The sequence below is a fragment of the Hypanus sabinus genome, chromosome 6 (assembly GCF_030144855.1).
Source record: "Hypanus sabinus isolate sHypSab1 chromosome 6, sHypSab1.hap1, whole genome shotgun sequence".
NCBI lineage: Eukaryota > Metazoa > Chordata > Chondrichthyes > Myliobatiformes > Dasyatidae > Hypanus > Hypanus sabinus.
This window is the reverse complement of record NC_082711.1, coordinates 180,377,934-180,396,939: the sequence shown is the minus strand read 5'-3', so window position 1 is coordinate 180,396,939 and position 19,006 is coordinate 180,377,934. Positions and strand designations below refer to the sequence as shown.

The window sequence follows — 19,006 nt, the reverse complement described above, 5'->3', positions numbered from 1 at the left end:
TCATTGGGACTGTGGACTAGGAGTGATTGGGAAGGGGTGGGGTCATTGGGACTGTGAACTAGGAGTGAATGGAAGGGGGGGCTGATTGGGACTGTTGACTGGGAGTGAATGGGAAGGGGTGGGTTTCATTGGGAGTGAATGGGAAGGGTGGGGTTTATTGGGAGTGAATGGGAACCGGTGGGGTCCTTGGGACTGTGGACTTGGAGTGAATGTGAAGTGGTGAGGTTAATTGGGTTGAATGGGAATGGTGGGGTTTATTGGGGTGGTTGGGAAGGGTGGGGTTCACTGGGAATGAATGGGAAAGTGTGGGGTTCATTGGGAGTGAATGGGAAGGGTGGGGTTCATTGGGACTGTGGACTAGGAGTGAATGGGAAGGGGTGGGGTCATTGGGACTGTGAACTAGGAGTGAATGGAAGGGGGGGTTGATTGGGACTGTTGACTGGGAGTGAATGGGAAGGGGTGGGGTCATTGGGACTGTGGACTAGGAGTGAATGGGAAGGAGTGGGGTCATTGGGAGTGAATGGGAAGGGGTGGGGTCATTGGGACTGTGGACTAGGAGTGAATGGGAAGGGTGGGGTTAATTGGGAGTGAATGGGAAGGGGTGGGGTTCATTGGGAGTGAATGGGAAGGGGTGGGGTCATTGGGACTGTGCACTAGGAGTGAATGGAAGGGGGGGTTGATTGGGACTGTTGACTGGGAGTGAATGGGAAGGGTGGGTTTCATTGGGAGTGATTGGGAAGGGGTGGGGTCATTGGGACTGTGAACTAGGAGTGAATGGAAGGGGGGATTCATTGGGACTGTTGACTGGGAGTGAATGGGAAGGGTGGGGTTCATTGGGGTAAATGGGAAGGGTGGGGTTCATTGGGACTGTGGACTAGGAGTGAATGGGAAGGGGTGGGGTCATTGGGACTGTGAACTAGGAGTGAATGGAAGGGGGGGTTGATTGGGACTGTTGACTAGGAGTGAATGGGAAGGAGTGGGGTCATTGGGAGTGAATGGGAAGGGGTGGGGTCATTGGGACTGTGGACTAGGAGTGAATGGGAAGTGTGGGGTTAATTGGGAGTGAATGGGAAGGGGTGGGGTTCATTGGGAGTGAATGGGAAGGGGTGGGGTCATTGGGACTGTGAACTAGGAGTGAATGGAAGGGGGGGTTGATTGGGACTGTTGACTGGGAGTGAATGGGAAGGGTGGGTTTCATTGGGAGTGATTGGGAAGGGGTGGGGTCATTGGGACTGTGAACTAGGAGTGAATGGAAGGGGGGATTCATTGGGACTGTTGACTGGGAGTGAATGGGAAGGGTGGGGTTCATTGGGGTAAATGGGAAGGGTGGGGTTCATTGGGAGTGAATGGGAGCCGGTGGGGTCCTTGGGACTGTGGACTTGGAGTGAATGTGAAGTGGTGAGGTTAATTGGGTTGAATGGGAATGGTGGGGTTCATTGGGATTAAATGGGTAGGGTGGGGTTCACTGGAAATGAATGGGAAAGTGTGGGGTTATTGGGAGTGAATGGGTAGGGTGGGGTTCATTGGGGTGAATGGGAATTGTGGGGTTCATTGGGAGTGAATGGGAAGGGTGGGGTTCATTGGGACTGTGGACTAGGAGTGAATGGAAGTGAGGTTCATTGGGACTGTTGACTGGGAGTGATTGGGAAGGGGTGGGGTCATTGGGACTGTGAACTAGGAGTGAATGGAAGGGGGGGTTGATTGGGACTGTTGACTGGGAGTGAATGGGAAGGGTGGGTTTCATTGGGAGTGATTGGGAAAGGTGGGGTTCAGTCAGAGTGAATGGGAAGGGGTGGGGTCATTGGGACTGTGGACTAGGAGTGAATGGGAAGGAGTGGGGTCATTGGGAGTGAATGGGAAGGGTGGGGTCATTGGGACTGTGGACTAGGAGTGAATGGGAAGGAGTGGGGTCATTGGGAGTGAATGGGAAGGGTGGGGTTCATTGGGATGAATGGGAATTGTGGGGTTCATTGGGTGAATGGGAAGGGTGGGGTTAATTGGGAGTGAATGGGAAGGGGTGGGGTTCATTGGGATTGAATGGGAAGGGGTGGGGTCATTGGGACTGTGGACTAGGAGTGAATGGGAAGGATTGGGGTCATTGGGAGTGAATGGGAAGGGGTGGGGTTCATTGGGAGTGAATGGGAAGGGGTGGGGTCATTGGGACTGTGAACTAGGAGTGAATGGAAGGGGGGGTTGATTGGGACTGTTGACTGGGAGTGAATGGGAAGGGTGGGTTTCATTGGGAGTGATTGGGAAGGGTTGGGGTCATTGGGACTGTGAACTAGGAGTGAATGGAAGGGGGGGTTCATTGGGACTGTTGACTGGGAGTGAATGGGAAGGGTGGGGTTCATTGGGGTAAATGGGAAGGGTGGGGTTCATTGGGAGTGAATGGGAACCGGTGGGGTCCTTGGGACTGTGGACTTGGAGTGAATGTGAAGTGGTGAGGTTAATTGGGTTGAATGGGAATGGTGGGGTTTATTGGGGTGGTTGGGAAAGGTGGGGTTCATTGGGATTAAATGGGTAGGGTGGGGTTCACTGGGAATGAATGGGAAAGTGTGGGGTTATTGGGAGTGAATGGGTAGGGTGGGGTTCATTGGGGTGAATGGGAATTGTGGGGTTCATTGGGAGTGAATGGGAAGGGTGGGGTTCATTGGGACTGTGGACTAGGAGTGAATGGAAGTGAGGTTCATTGGGACTGTTGACTGGGAGTGAATGGGAAGGGTGGGTTTCATTGGGAGTGATTGGGAAAGGTGGGGTTCAGTCAGAGTGAATGGGAAGGGGTGGGGTCATTGGGACTGTGGACTAGGAGTGAATGGGAAGGAGTGGGGTCATTGGGAGTGAATGGGAAGGGTGGGGTCATTGGGACTGTGGACTAGGAGTGAATGGGAAGGAGTGGGGTCATTGGGAGTGAATGGGAATTGTGGGGTTCATTGGGAGTGAATGGGAAGGGTGGGGTTCATTGGGAGTGAATGGGAAGGGGTGGGGTTCATTGGGAGTGAATGGGAAGGGGTGGGGTTCATTGGGAGTGAATGGGAAGGGGTGGGGTCATTGGGACTGTGAACTAGGAGTGAATGGAAGGGGGGGTTGATTGGGACTGTTGACTGGGAGTGAATGGGAAGGGTGGGTTTCATTGGGAGTGATTGGGAAGGGGTGGGGTCATTGGGACTGTGAACTAGGAGTGAATGGAAGGGGGGGTTCATTGGGACTGTTGACTGGGAGTGAATGGGAAGGGTGGGGTTCATTGGGGTAAATGGGAAGGGTGGGGTTCATTGGGAGTGAATGGGAACCGGTGGGGGCCTTGGGACTGTGGACTTGGAGTGAATGTGAAGTGGTGAGGTTAATTGGGTTGAATGGGAATGGTGGGGTTTATTGGGGTGGTTGGGAAAGGTGGGGTTCATTGGGATTAAATGGGTAGGGTGGGGTTCACTGGGAATGAATGGGAAAGTGTGGGGTTATTGGGAGTGAATGGGTAGGGTGGGGTTCATTGGGGTGAATGGGAATTGTGGGGTTCATTGGGAGTGAATGGGAAGGGGTGGGGTTCATTGGGAGTGAATGGGAAGGGGTGGGGTCATTGGGACTGTGAACTAGGAGTGAATGGAAGGGGGGGTTGATTGGGACTGTTGACTGGGAGTGAATGGGAAGGGTGGGGTTCATTGGGGTAAATGGGAAGGGTGGGGTTCATTGGGAGTGAATGGGAAGGGGTGGGGTCATTGGGACTGTGAACTAGGAGTGAATGGAAGGGGGGGTTGATTGGGACTGTTGACTGGGAGTGAATGGGAAGGGTGGGGTTCATTGGGGTAAATGGGAAGGGTGGGGTCTTTGGGAGTGAATGGGAAGGGTGGGGTTCATTGGGACTGTGGACTAGGAGTGATTGGGAAGGGGTGGGGTCATTGGGACTGTGAACTAGGAGTGAATGGAAGGGGGGGCTGATTGGGACTGTTGACTGGGAGTGAATGGGAAGGGGTGGGTTTCATTGGGAGTGAATGGGAAGGGTGGGGTTTATTGGGAGTGAATGGGAACCGGTGGGGTCCTTGGGACTGTGGACTTGGAGTGAATGTGAAGTGGTGAGGTTAATTGGGTTGAATGGGAATGGTGGGGTTTATTGGGGTGGTTGGGAAAGGTGGGGTTCATTGGGATTAAATGGGTAGGGTGGGGTTCACTGGGAATGAATGGGAAAGTGTGGGGTTATTGGGAGTGAATGGGTAGGGTGGGGTTCATTGGGGTGAATGGGAATTGTGGGGTTCATTGGGAGTGAATGGGAAGGGTGGGGTTCATTGGGACTGTGGACTAGGAGTGAATGGAAGTGAGGTTCATTGGGACTGTTGACTGGGAGTGAATGGGAAGGGTGGGTTTCATTGGGAGTGATTGGGAAAGGTGGGGTTCAGTCAGAGTGAATGGGAAGGGGTGGGGTCATTGGGACTGTGGACTAGGAGTGAATGGGAAGGAGTGGGGTCATTGGGAGTGAATGGGAAGGGTGGGGTCATTGGGACTGTGGACTAGGAGTGAATGGGAAGGAGTGGGGTCATTGGGAGTGAATGGGAATTGTGGGGTTCATTGGGAGTGAATGGGAAGGGTGGGGTTCATTGGGAGTGAATGGGAAGGGGTGGGGTTCATTGGGAGTGAATGGGAAGGGGTGGGGTCATTGGGACTGTGGACTAGGAGTGAATGGGAAGGAGTGGGGTCATTGGGAGTGAATGGGAAGGGGTTGGGTCATTGGGACTGTGGACTAGGAGTGAATGGGAAGGAGTGGGGTCATTGGGAGTGAATGGGAAGGGTGGGGTTAATTGGGAGTGAATGGGAAGGGGTGGGGTTCATTGGGAGTGAATGGGAAGGGGTGGGGTCATTGGGAGTGAATGGGAAGGGGTGGGGTCATTGGGAGTGAATGGGAATTGTGAGGTTCATTGGGACTGTGCACTAGGAGTGAATGGAAGTGAGGTTCATTGGGACTGTTGACTGGGAGTGATTGGGAAGGGGTGGGGTCTTTGGGAGTGAATGGGAAGGGTGGGGTTCATTGGGACTGTGGACTAGGAGTGATTGGGAAGGGGTGGGGTCATTGGGACTGTGAACTAGGAGTGAATGGAAGGGGGGGCTGATTGGGACTGTTGACTGGGAGTGAATGGGAAGGGGTGGGTTTCATTGGGAGTGAATGGGAAGGGTGGGGTTTATTGGGAGTGAATGGGAACCGGTGGGGTCCTTGGGACTGTGGACTTGGAGTGAATGTGAAGTGGTGAGGTTAATTGGGTTGAATGGGAATGGTGGGGTTTATTGGGGTGGTTGGGAAGGGTGGGGTTCACTGGGAATGAATGGGAAAGTGTGGGGTTCATTGGGAGTGAATGGGAAGGGTGGGGTTCATTGGGACTGTGGACTAGGAGTGAATGGGAAGGGGTGGGGTCATTGGGACTGTGAACTAGGAGTGAATGGAAGGGGGGGTTGATTGGGACTGTTGACTGGGAGTGAATGGGAAGGGGTGGGGTCATTGGGACTGTGGACTAGGAGTGAATGGGAAGGAGTGGGGTCATTGGGAGTGAATGGGAAGGGGTGGGGTCATTGGGACTGTGGACTAGGAGTGAATGGGAAGGGTGGGGTTAATTGGGAGTGAATGGGAAGGGGTGGGGTTCATTGGGAGTGAATGGGAAGGGGTGGGGTCATTGGGACTGTGCACTAGGAGTGAATGGAAGGGGGGGTTGATTGGGACTGTTGACTGGGAGTGAATGGGAAGGGTGGGTTTCATTGGGAGTGATTGGGAAGGGGTGGGGTCATTGGGACTGTGAACTAGGAGTGAATGGAAGGGGGGATTCATTGGGACTGTTGACTGGGAGTGAATGGGAAGGGTGGGGTTCATTGGGGTAAATGGGAAGGGTGGGGTTCATTGGGACTGTGGACTAGGAGTGAATGGGAAGGGGTGGGGTCATTGGGACTGTGAACTAGGAGTGAATGGAAGGGGGGGTTGATTGGGACTGTTGACTAGGAGTGAATGGGAAGGAGTGGGGTCATTGGGAGTGAATGGGAAGGGGTGGGGTCATTGGGACTGTGGACTAGGAGTGAATGGGAAGTGTGGGGTTAATTGGGAGTGAATGGGAAGGGGTGGGGTTCATTGGGAGTGAATGGGAAGGGGTGGGGTCATTGGGACTGTGAACTAGGAGTGAATGGAAGGGGGGGTTGATTGGGACTGTTGACTGGGAGTGAATGGGAAGGGTGGGTTTCATTGGGAGTGAATGGGAAGGGTGGGGTTCATTGGGACTGTGGACTAGGAGTGAATGGAAGTGAGGTTCATTGGGACTGTTGACTGGGAGTGAATGGGAAGGGTGGGTTTCATTGGGAGTGATTGGGAAAGGTGGGGTTCAGTCAGAGTGAATGGGAAGGGGTGGGGTCATTGGGACTGTGGACTAGGAGTGAATGGGAAGGAGTGGGGTCATTGGGAGTGAATGGGAAGGGTGGGGTTAATTGGGAGTGAATGGGAAGGGGTGGGGTCATTGGGACTGTGGACTAGGAGTGAATGGGAAGGGGTGGTGGTCATTGGGAGTGAATGGGAAGGGGTGGGGTCATTGGGACTGTGGACTAGGAGTGAATGGGAAGGGGTGGTGTCATTGGGACTGTGGACTAGGAGTGAATGGGAAGGGTGGGATTCATTGGGAGTGAATGGGAAGGGTGGGGTTAATTGGGAGTGAATGGGAAGGGGTGGGGTCATTGGGACTGTGGACTAGGAGTGAATGGGAAGGAGTGGGGTTCATTGGGAGTGAATGGGAAGGTGAGGGGTCATTGGGACTGTGGACTAGGAGTGAATGGGAAGGGGTGGGGTCATTGGGACTGTGGACTAGGAGTGAATGGGAAGGGGTGGGGTCATTGGGACTGTGGACTAGGAGTGAATGGGAAGGAGTGGGGTCATTGGGAGTGAATGGGAAAGTGTGAGGTTCATTGGGAGTGAATGGGAAGGGAAGGGTCCCATTGGGATTATGCAGAGTGCATCAATTGGGAAAGTGAATGTAATGCAATAGGACTGAGTAGAATTGTAGGTGATCACCACACAGTTCCAGGGTAGGCGAGGGCATCTGTTACAGTCATGAACAGCCCACTAGTCTCTGCCACCTGTGGACATCAGGGGGAACCAGTCAGGCATAAACAAGAGAGATTCTGCTGATGCTGGAAATTCAGACAAACACACAAAATGCTGGAGGAACTCAGCAGGCCAGGCACATCTATGGAGGGAAATAAACCATCGACAGTCCTGACAAAGGGTCTCGGCCCGAAACGACGACAGCGCTTCTCCCTATAGATGCTGCCTGACCTGCTGTGTTCCACCAGCATTTTGTGTGTGTTGCTTGAATCTCCAGCATCTGCAGATTTCCTCATGTCGACATTTCATGCCGTGACCCTTTGTTGGGACTGGAAAGGTAGGAGGCTGAAGCCAGAATAAGAAGGTGAGGGAGGGGAGGGGAGAGGCTGGCAGGTGACAGGTGAGACCAGGTGGTTGGGGGGTGAGGGATGTAGTAAGAAGCTGGGAGGTGATACTTTGGTCTCACTGACTGTCTGCTCATCCTCCTCTCGCAGCCCCACAGGAAAACATTTTATCAGTGTGCTTCTGCAATCTCCTGATGCCTCTGAGCCAGGGGGAGTGTGTCAGCAGTGAGAGCCTCCCACTCACAGTAAATATGACCCGAGCCCTACAGGTTGCGTAAGGTCCCAGGTTCTCTCAAAGTCCAGCACACAATGTTTACCTTCCACCCTTTCATCACAGGGATTGTTGTGTACCGGGATCTCTCCGTTGTGCCGTCAAGGCTGCAGAAGGGTAAAACGCTGCATTGGCCCTGCTGGCAACAGGAATCATTAAAAAAGAATAAAGATTACCTTTACCTTTCAAAGGAGATAGTTTCAAAAGTTGAGGCAAGTATTCGGTAGGTCATGGCAGCTGAGATCGGCCCCGTGGTTTGTTCATCCTGCAGCATTTGGGAAATCAGGGATACTTCCAGTGTCCCTGACGACTATGTGTGCAGGAAGTGTGTCCAACTGCAGCTTCTGGCAGACCGCATTGAGCAGCTGGAGCTGCGATTGGATTCATACTGGAGCATCTGCGATGCTGAGAAAGTCGTGAATAGCACGTTCAGTGAGCTGGCCACACCACAGGTAAAGGCTACACAGGCAGAAAGGGAAGGGGTGGCCACCAGACAGCGTAGCAGTAGGCAGGTAGTGCAGGAGTCCCCTGAGGTCATCTCCCTCCTAAACAGATATACTGTTTTGGATACTGTTGGGGGAGATGTCTCATCAGGGGAAGGCAGCAGCAGCCGAGTTCACTGCACCATGGCTGGCTCTGTGGCACAGGAGGGAAGGAAAAGGAGTGGGAGAGCTATAGTGATAGGGGATTCATTGTAAGGGGAATAGATAGGGGAATAGATAGGCGTTTCTGCAGCCGATGGTATGTTGCCTCCCTGGTGCAAGGGTCAAGGATGTCTCTGAGCAGCTGCAGGACATTCTGGAATGGGAGGGTGAACAGCCAGCGGTCGTGGTGCACATAGGTACCAACGATATAGGTAAAAAACGGGATGAGGTCCTACAAGGTGAATTTAAGGAGTTAGGAGATAAACTAAAAAGTAGGACCACAAAGGTAATAATCTCTGGATTACTACCAGTGCCACGTGCTAGTCAGAGTAGAAATAGGGGGATATTTCAGATGAATACATGGCTTGAAAAATGGTGCAAGGGGGAGGGATTCAAATTTCTGGGGCATTGGGGCATTTCTGGGGGAGGTGGGACCGGTATAAACAGGACGGTCTGCACCTGGGCTGGACTGGAACCAATGTTCTAGGGGGAGTGTTTGCTACTGCTGTTCAGGAGGCTTTAAACTAATATCGCAGGGGGATGGGAACAAGTGCAGAGAGACAGAGGGGTGTAAAATGAGGGTAGAAGCAAAAAGTAGTAAGGTGAAAAGTAAAAGTGGCAGGGAGGCAGGCAAATCCAGGGCAAGAAGCAAAAAGAGCCACTTTTCAACATAATTGTATAAGGGCTAAGAGTGTTGTAAAAACAAGCCTGAAGGCTTTGTGTGTCAATGCGAGGAGCATTCGTAACAAGGTGGATGAATTGAATGTGCAGATAGTTATTAATGAATATGATATAGTTGGGATCACAGAGACATGGCTCCAGGGTAACCAAGGATGGGAGCTCAACATCCAGGGATATTCAATATTCAGGAGGGATAGACAAGAAAGTAAAGGAGCTGGGTAGCATTGCTGGTTAGAGAGGAGATCAACGCAATAGAAAGGAAGGACATTAGTCTGGAGGATGTGGAATTGACATGGGTAGAGCTGCATAACACTAATGGGCAGAAAACGCTGGTGGGAGTTGTGTACAGGCCACCTAACAGCAGTAATGAGGTTGGGGATGGCATTAAACAGGAAATTAGAAATGTGTGCAATAAAGGAACAGTAGTTATAATGGGTGACTTCAATCTACATATAGATTGGGTGAACCAAATTGTTAAGGGTGCTGAGGAAGAGGATTTCTTGGAATGTATGCGGGATGGTTTTCTGAACCAAAATGTCGAGGAACCAACTAGAGAGCAGGCCATTCTAGATTGGGTATTGAGCAATGAGGAAGGGTTAGTTAGCAATCTTGTCGTGCGAGGCCCCTTGGGTAAGAGAGACCATAATATGGTGGAATTCTTCATTAAGATGATGAGTGACATAGTTAATGCAGAAACAAAGGTTTTGAACTTAAAGAAGGGTAAATTTGAAGGTATGAGACGTGAATTAGCTAAGGTAGACTGGCAAATGATACTTAAAGGATTGACGGTGGATATGCAATGGCAAGCATTTAAAGATCACATGGATGAACTACAACAATTGTTCATCCCAGTTTGGCAAAAGAATAAACCAGGGAAGGTAGTGCACCTGTGGCTGACAAGGGAATTTAGGGATAGTATCAAGTCCAAAGAAGAAACATATAAATTAGAAAAACAAAAGCAGCACACCTGAGGATTGGGAGAAATTCAGAGACCAGCAGAGGAGGACAAAGGGCTTAATTAGGAAAGGGAAAAAAGATTATGAGAGAAAGCTGGCAGGGAACATAAAAACTGACTGTAAAAGCTTTTATAGATAAGTTAAAAGTAAAAGATTGGTCAAGACAAATGTAGGTCCCTTACAGTCAGAAACAGGTGAATTGATCATAGAGAACAAAGACATGGCAGACCAATTGAATAACTACTTTGGTTCTGTCTTCACTAAGGAGGACATAAATAATCTTCCGGAAATAGTAAGGGACCGAGGGTCTAGTGAGATGGAGGAACTGAGGGAAATACATTTTAGTAGGGAAGTGGTGTTAGGTAAATTGAAGGGATTAAAGGCAGATAAATCCCCAGGGCCAGATGGTCTGCATCCCATAGTGCTTAACGAAGTAGCCCAAGAAATAGTGGATGCATTAGTGATAATTTTTCAAAACTCCTTAAATTCTGGATTAGTTCCTGAGGATTGGGGGGTGGCTAATGTAACCCCACTTTTTAAAAAAGGAGGGAGAGAGAAACAGGGGAATTATAGACCAGTTAGTCTGACATTGGTGGTGGGGAAAATGCTAGAGCAGGTTATCAAAGATGTGATAACAGCACATTTGGAAAGAGGTGAAATCATCGGACAAAGTCAGCATGGATTTGTGAAAGGAAAATCATGTCTGACGAATCTTATAGAATTTTTTGAAGATGTAACTAATAAAGTGGATAGGGGAGAGCCAGTGGATGTGGTATATTTAGATTTTCAAAAGGCTTTTGACAAGGTCCCACACAGGAGATTAGTGTGCAAACTTAAAGCACACGGTATTGGGGGATATGGTATTGATGTGGATAGAGAATTGGTTGGCAGACAGGAAGCAAAGAGTGGGAGTAAACGGGGCCTTTTCAGAATGGCAGGCAGTGACTAGTGGGATACCTCAAGGCTCAGTGCTGGGACCCCAGTTGTTTACAATATATATTAGTGATTTAGACGAGGGAATTAAATGCAGTATCTCCAAGTTTGTGGATGACACGAAGCTGGGCGGCGGTGTTAGCTGTGAGGAGGATGCTAAGAGGATGCAGGGTGACTTGGATAGGTTAGGTGAGTGGGCAAATTCATGGCAGATGCAATTTAATATGGATAAATGTGAGGTTATCCACTTTGGTTGCACGTACAGGAAAACAAATTTATACTTGAACGGTGGCCAATTAGGAAAAAGGGGAGATGCAACGAGACCTGGGTGTCATTGTACACCAGTCATTGAAGGTGGGCATGCAGGTACAGCAGGCGGTGAAAAAGGCGAATGGTATATTGGCATTCATAGCAAAAGGATTTGAGTACAGGAGCAGGGAGGTTCTACTGCAGTTGTACAAGGCCTTGGTGAGACCTCACCTAGAATATTGTGTGCAGTTTTGGTCCCCTAATCTGAGGAAAGACATTCTTGCTATAGAGGGAGTACAGAGAAGGTTCACCAGATTGATTCCTGGGATGGCAGGACTTTCGTATGAAGAAAGACTGGATCGACTCGGCTTATACTCACTGGAATTTAGAAGATTGAGGGGGGATCTTATTGAAACATATAAAATTCTAAAGGGATTGGACAGGCTAGATGCAGGAAGATTGTTTCTGATGTTGAGGAAGTCCAGAACGAGGGGTCATGGTTTAAGGATAATGGGGAAACCTTTTAGGACCGAGATGAGGAAAAACTTCTTCACACAGAGTGGTGAATCTGTGGAATTCTCTGCCACAGGAAACAGTTGAGGCCGGTTCATTGGCTATATTTAAGAGGAAGTTAGATATGGCCCTTGTGGCTAAAGGGATCGGGGGTATGGAGAGAAAGCAGGCACAGGGTTCTGAGTTGGATGATCAGCCATGATCATACTGAATGGCGGTGCAGGCTCGAAGGGCCAAATGGCCTACTCCTGCACCTATATGTTTCTATGTTTACTTGTCACATGAACTTTGAAACACACAGTGAAACATGTGGTTTGTGTCAATGACCAGCAAGGTCTGAGGATTTGCTTCCGGTGTTAACACAGCATGCCCACAACTCACTAACCCTAACCCGTACGTCTTTGGGATGTGAGAGGAAACCAGAGCAGCTGGAGGAGACCTTTGCGGCCCTGGGGAGAACGTACAAGCTCCTTACAGACAGGAATCGGCAGGAATCGAACCCTGGTTACTGGCACCGTAAAGTGTCCCACTGACCACTGCACTGTTGTGTCTCTCTAATGTAACCGGCATCACGGTCCAATCTCGGGACAGGCTGTTGTTCCATCAGCCAAAGCTCAGCAGGCAGCAGGTTTCAGGAAGAGAGCCCAGAATAGGAGAGAGGTTACTGGGAGCAAGGGTTTCCGTGGTGAAGTGGGGTAGTTAGCAGGGTCCTGGCAGGCTAGCAAAAGGTGGGGCAGTTTTGTGAGGGTTCGTGAAGTGACTGTACACTGAACTGCTTTTCACTAGCGCCTTGTACCACTCTGGGACTTCCCAGTGAATGAAAACGTCATTACTGTTGTACCATAATAAACTCTGGTTACAGCAGGAAAATCCCACAAACAGCTGCGGAAATTCCGGAATGTTCACCAGATAAAGTGGAGTCTATGGAGATGGATACTGAGTCAATATTTCAGTTCTGAAAGACGGTTTTGGGTTCAGACACAAACACTGTCCCAGGACACTGGGGTAGACCTGCACTCTGCTATAGACATAGACCCAGATCTTTTGTTATCTCTGTCCAATAGCAGACAGAGTCAATCTCTCACCCAACACTCCCTCAGTTCTGCGCCACGGCCTCTGTTGCTTGTTCTCCTGCCACAGTCAACAATACTGCTGCTCCAGTTTATTGTCATCTACACAAGTCCACGTCTGCACAGGTGCGATGACAAACTACTTACAGCAAAGTCCCGGCGCTCCCGGCCGGACTCGGGGTCCCGGTGCTCCCGGCCGGACTCGGGGTCCCTGTGCTCCCGGCCGGACTCGGGGTCCCGGTGCTCCCGGCCGGACTCGGGGTCCCGGTGCTCCCGGCCAGACTTGTTTTCCCGGCCGGACTCGGGGTCCCGGCGCTCCCGGCCGGACTCGGGGTCCCGGCGCTCCCGGCCGGACTCGGGGTCCCGGCGCTCCCTGACGGACTCGGGGTCCCGGCGCTCCCGGCCGGACTCGGGGTCCCGGCGCTCCCGGCCGGACTCGGGGTCCCGGCGCTCCCGGCCGGACTCGGGGTCCCGGCGCTCCCGGCCGGACTCGGGGTCCCGGTGCTCCCGGCCGGACTTGTTTTCCCGGCCGGACTCGGGGTCCCGGTGCTCCCGGCCGGACTCGGGGTCCCGGTGCTCCCGGCCGGACTTGTTTTCCCGGCCGGACTCGGGGTCCCGGTGCTCCCGGCCGGATTCGGGGTCCCGGTGCTCCCGGCCGGACTTGTTTTCCCGGCCGGACTCGGGGTCCCGGTGCTCCCGGCCGGACTTGTTTTCCCGGCCGGACTCGGGGTCCCGGTGCTCCCGGCCGGACTTGTTTTCCCGGCCGGACTCGGGGTCCCGGCGCTCCCGGCCGGACTCGGGGTCCCGGCGCTCCCGGCCGGACTCGGGGTCCCGGCGCTCCCGGCCGGACTCGGGGTCCCGGTGCTCCCGGCCGGACTTGTTTTCCCGGCCGGACTCGGGGTCCCGGTGCTCCCGGCCGGACTTGTTTTCCCGGCCGGACTCGGGGTCCCGGTGCTCCCGGCCGGATTCGGGGTCCCGGTGCTCCCGGCCGGACTTGTTTTCCCGGCCGGACTCGGGGTCCCGGTGCTCCCGGCCGGACTTGTTTTCCCGGCCGGACTCGGGGTCCCGGTGCTCCCGGCCGGACTCGGGGTCCCGGTGCTCCCAGCCGGACTTGTTTTCCCGGCCGGACTCAGGGTCCCGGTGTTTCCTGGTCAGACTCGGGTCCCGGCGCTCCCAGACGGACTCGGGGTCCCGGTGCTCCCGGCCGGAATCGGGATCCCAGTGCTCCCGGCCAGACTTGGGGTCCTGGCGCTCCCAGACGGACTCGGGGTCCCGGCGCTCCCAGACGGACTCGGGGTCCCGGCGCTCCCAGACGGACTCGGGGTCCCAGTGCTCCCAGATGGACTCGGGGTCCCAGTGCTCCCAGATGGACTCGGGGTCCCAGTGCTCCCAGATGGACTCGGGGTCCCAGTGCTCCCAGATGGACTCGGGGTCCCAGTGCTCCCAGACGGACTCGGGGTCCCGGTGCTCCCGGCCAGACTCGGGGTCCCAGTGCTCCCAGATGGACTCGGGGTCCCAGTGCTCCCAGACGGACTCGGGGTCCCGGTGCTCCCGGCCAGACTCAGGGTCCTGGCGCTCCCAGACGGACTCGGGGTCCCAGTGCTCCCAGACGGACTCGGGGTCCCAGTGCTCCCAGACGGACTCGGGGTCCCAGTGCTCCCAGACGGACTCGGGGTCCCGGCGCTCCCAGACGGACTCGGGGTCCCAGTGCTCCCAGACGGACTCGGGGTCCCAGTGCTCCCAGACGGACTCGGGGTCCCGGTGCTCCCGGCCAGACTCGGGGTCCTGGCGCTCCCGGCCAGACTCGGGGTCCCGGCGCTCCCGGCCAGACTCGGGGTCCCAGTGCTCCCAGACGGACTCGGGGTCCCAGTGCTCCCAGACGGACTCGGGGTCCCAGTGCTCCCGGCCGGACTTGTTTTCCTGGTCAGACGGGTCCCGGCGCTCCCCGCCGGACTTGTTTTCCTGGTCGGATCGGGGTCCCAGTGCTCCTGGCTGGTCTTGTTTTCCTGGTCAGATCGTGGTCCCGGTGCTCCCGGCTGGACTTGTTTTCCTGGTCGGATTGGGGTCCCAGTGCTCCCGGCCGGACTTGTTTTCCTGGTCGGATTGGGGTCCCAGTGCTCCCGGCCGGACTTGTTTTCCTGGTCGGATCGGGGTCCCAGTGCTCCCAGCCGGACTTGTTTTCCTGGTCGGATCAGGGTCCCAGTGCTCCCGGCTGGACTTGTTTTCCTGGTCGGATTGGGGTCCCAGTGCTCCCGGCCGGACTTGTTTTCCTGGTCGGATCGGGGTCCCAGTGCTCCTGGCCGGACTTGTTTTCCTGGTCGGATCGGGGTTCCAGTGCTCCCGGCCGGACTTGTTTTCCTGGTCGGATCGGGGTCCCAGTGCTCCCGGCCGGACTTGTTTTCCTGGTCGGATCGGGGTCCCAGTGCTCCCGGCTGGACTTGTTTTCCTGGTCAGATCGTGGTCCCAGTGCTCCTGGCCGGACTAGTTTTCCCGGCCAGACTCGGGGGGAATCTTATGTCCGTCTCTCGTCGCTCTCCTCAGATCTGAAGACATGACGAGGCTGCTGGTTGTGCTGGTGTTCCTGGGAGCCATCCCAATTGCCTCCGGTCAAGAGGAATACTTCACATTGGTAAGCTGCAATTTTTTGCTCCTACACGTGAATGTCTCCCGCTGTCAAGCCACTCCATCTGATGTTACATAGCAAAAAATATCAAAATACATAGAACATAGAATAGTGCAGACAGCACAGACCTTTGTACACACCCCTCATCCTCCTTCACTCCAAAGAGAAAAGCCTTCGCTTGCTCAGTCTTTCCTCATGTGACACATCTCTAGTCCAGGCAGCACCCAGGTGAATCTCCTCTGCACCCTCTCTAAAGCTTCAACATCCTTCCGATAATGAGACGAGCAGGACTGAACAGTTCAAGTGTGGTCTAACCAGGGCGTTACTGAGCAGCAACATTATTTGAGGTAGGGTTTTTACATTCTATGTTCCATTACTCACAACTGGACCCTAACTAGACTTTCGCCACATGCTCCTCAACATGCTTATTCAGAAAATCATTTGTGTACCTTTGTTTAATTACCTGATGATGGATAACTTGACTGGTCCATCCTATGTTTGACCTGTGCAGTAATCCAAGGTGGGACACACATTCTGCATTCGTTATGTTTCTCGGGACCAATCCCTTGATGTGTTAAATGTTTGCAGGAGCCTTTCGAGGAGGAGACCATGCTCCCAGATCTGGCCATCGAGGAGGAAGTGGAGGAGGAGATTCTGGGAACACCAGTGCAGAGACTTGCCTACTCCATCTCTGAATTCGGATACGATCTTTACCGGCTGGTGGCCAACTTGGATCCCAGAGCCAACGTCTTCCTGTCTCCCCTGAGTGTAGCCTCGAGCCTGTCTGCACTGTCACTTGGTGAGGAAGTGACCTCTGGTCTGCTCAGTCTGCACAGGGCCGCTTCTTGCTGCGTGCCCTTCCCCTCAGTCTCCGAGAGTGGGGCAGCACTCTGCTATCCCTCCCTACCAGTGACCTATTGTGATCTCAGCATCCACCTGCCCCTACCCCCCCTTGTTTCCCTATTGGCTTGCCCACAGAAAGCAGAGGCTGCTTGTAGATGGAGCATATTCTGACTGGAAGTCAGTGACCAGTGGTTATGGGGCCCCAGCTCTTTGTGATTTTTATAAATGACTTGGATGAGGAAGTGGGTTAGTAAGCTTACAGATGACAAGAAGTTTCTGGATAGTGGAGAAGGTTGTCATAGATTACAACGAGACATTGACAGCTTGCAGAGTTGGGCTGAGAAGTGGCAGATGGAGTTCAACCCAGAAAAGGATGAAGTTGTTCTCTTTGGAAAGGCAAACTTGAGGCAGAGTGCTGGGAAGGGACAGGTTCTTAGCAGTGGGGTGGGATGGAGGGAAGGCGATATTCATTCCAAATTGCTGCACACGTTCATGGGGTGGTTAAGAAGGCATGAGGTATATTGGCCTTTATTAGTGTGAGGAATGAGTTCAAGAGCCATGAGGCAATGTTGCAGCTCTATAAAACCTGCTTAGACCACATGCGGAATACCGTTAGTTCTGGTTGCCTCATTATCAGAAGGATGTGGCAGCTTTAGAAAGGGAGCAGAGGAGATTCACCAGGATGCTGCCTGGATTAGAGAGGGTGCAGAGGAGATTGACCAGGATGCTGCCTGGATTAGAGAGGGTGCAGAGGAGATTGACCAGGATGCTGCCTGGATTAGAGAGGGTGCAGAGGAGATTGACCGGGATGCTGCCTGGATTAGAGAGGGTGCAGAGGAGATTGACCAGGATGCTGCCTGGATTAGAGAGGGTGCAGAGGAGATTGACCAGGATGTTGTCTGGATTAGAGAGCGTGCAGAGGAGATTGACCAGGATGCTGCCTGGATTAGAGAGGGTGCAGAGAAGATTGACCAGGATGCTGCCTGGATTAGAGAGGGTGCAGAGGAGATTGACCAGGATGCTGCCTGGATTAGAGAGGGTGCAGAGGAGATTGACCAGGATGCTGCCTGGATTAGAGAGGGAGCAGAGGAGATTGACCAGGATGCTGCCTGGATTAGAGAGGGTGCAGAGGAGATTGACCAGGATGCTGCCTGGATTAGAGAGGGTGCAGAGGAGATTCACCAGGATGCTGCCTGGATTAGAGAGGGTGCAGAGGAGATTGACCAGGATGTTGTCTGGATTAGAGAGCGTGCAGAGGAGATTGACCAGGATGCTGCCTGGATTAGAGAGGGTGCAGAGAAGATTGACCAGGATGCTGCCTGGATTAGAGAGGGTGCAGAGGAGATTGACCAGGATGCTGCCTGGATTAGAGAGTGTGCAGAGGAGATTGACCAGGATGCTGCCTGGATTAGAGAGGGTGCAGAGGAGATTGACCAGGATGCTGCCTGGATTAGAGAGGGTGCAGAGGAGATTGACCAGGATGCTGCCTGGATTAGAGAGGGAGCAGAGGAGATTGACCAGGACGCTGCCTGGATTAGAGAGGGTGCAGAGGAGATTGACCAGGACGCTGCCTGGATTAGAGAGGGTGCAGAGGAGATTGACCGGGATGCTGCCTGGATTAGAGAGGGTGCAGAGGAGATTGACCAGGATGCTGCCTAGATTAGAGATGGTGCAGAGAAGATTGACCAGATGCTGTCTGGATTAGAGAGCGTGATTTATGGATAGGTTGAGTGAGTTAGGGCTTTTCTCTCTGGAGTGAAGGATGAGAGGTGTACAAAGTGAGAAGAGGCATAGATCGAGTGGAGAATCAGAGACTTTTTCCCAGGGTAGAAATGGCTAATATGAGGTGGCATGATTTTAAGGTGGGTGAAGGAAAGTACAGAGGGGATGTCGGAGTTTCTTTACACAGAGTGGTGGATGTGTGAAACACAGTGCTGAGGGTGCGGGTGCAGGCAGATACGTCAGGGACATTTACGAGACTCTTAGACAGGCACATGGATAATAGAGAAATGGAGGGAAGGGTTCGATTGATCTTGGGAGTAGATTCAAGGGTCAACACGACATTCTGGGCTAAAGAGCCCGTTTGTACTGTAGTGTCTGTGTTCTATTCTATTGAAATTAGCCTTCCCCCAATTTGGTCACTTCCCACTCTCCCTGGGTAGGGTCCCTGGCGTACTGACCCTCCCCGGGGTGGGGATTGCGTTTGTGCCTGGTTCCCCATAACTTGCCTCTTCGTTATTTCACTCAGGTGACCTCTCCACAATGAAGGAACTGTTGCAACGAACCCTGAACTATGGACCACTACGGGACCTGGATGTGCACCCCGTGTTCAAGGAGCTGCTGGTTGAGACGAGCGCCCAGCCCAAGCAGTTCAGGACGGTCGCACGCATATATGGCAAGGAAAGTAAGAAAGCAAGAGTTTGCACACGCGTGTGTGAGAGTGAGTGTGTTTGTGAGAGAATGAGTGTGTGTGTAGAGAGAGAGATATCCTGTGTATGAGAGAGAGAGATACTGTAGGGTGTGTGTGTGTGTGAGAGAGAGAGAGGGACGGAGATGAGTGTGTGTGAGTGAGTGTGTGTGTGAGAGAGAGAGAGAGAGAGAGAGAGAGAGGGTCGGAGATGATTGTGTGTGAGTGAGTGTGTGTGTGTGAGAGAGAGAGAGGGTCAGAGATGAGTGTGTGTGAGTGAGTGTGTGTGTGAGAGAGAGAGAGAGGGTCGGAGATGAGTGTGTGTGTGTGAGAGAGAGAGAGGGTCAGAGATGAATGTGTGTGTGTGTGTGTGTGTGTGTGAGAGAGAGGGTCAGAGATGAGTGTGTGTGAGTGAGTG

General features: G+C 53.1%; 1 protein-coding gene across 2 annotated transcripts in view; it reads left to right on the top strand.

Annotated features, from left to right (window-relative positions):
- Positions 1 to 19,006, top strand: part of serpinf1 (serpin peptidase inhibitor, clade F (alpha-2 antiplasmin, pigment epithelium derived factor), member 1) — a 43,673-nt gene that overhangs the window by 12,787 nt on the left and 11,880 nt on the right. For both annotated transcript variants that reach the window (XM_059973733.1, XM_059973734.1), the window contains exons 2-4: positions 15,257 to 15,344; positions 15,927 to 16,137; positions 18,430 to 18,585. In XM_059973733.1, coding sequence (XP_059829716.1) covers positions 15,267 to 15,344; positions 15,927 to 16,137; positions 18,430 to 18,585 — 445 coding nt within the window. In that variant the 5' untranslated portion in view covers positions 15,257 to 15,266. The remainder of the gene's footprint in view (positions 1 to 15,256; positions 15,345 to 15,926; positions 16,138 to 18,429; positions 18,586 to 19,006) is intronic.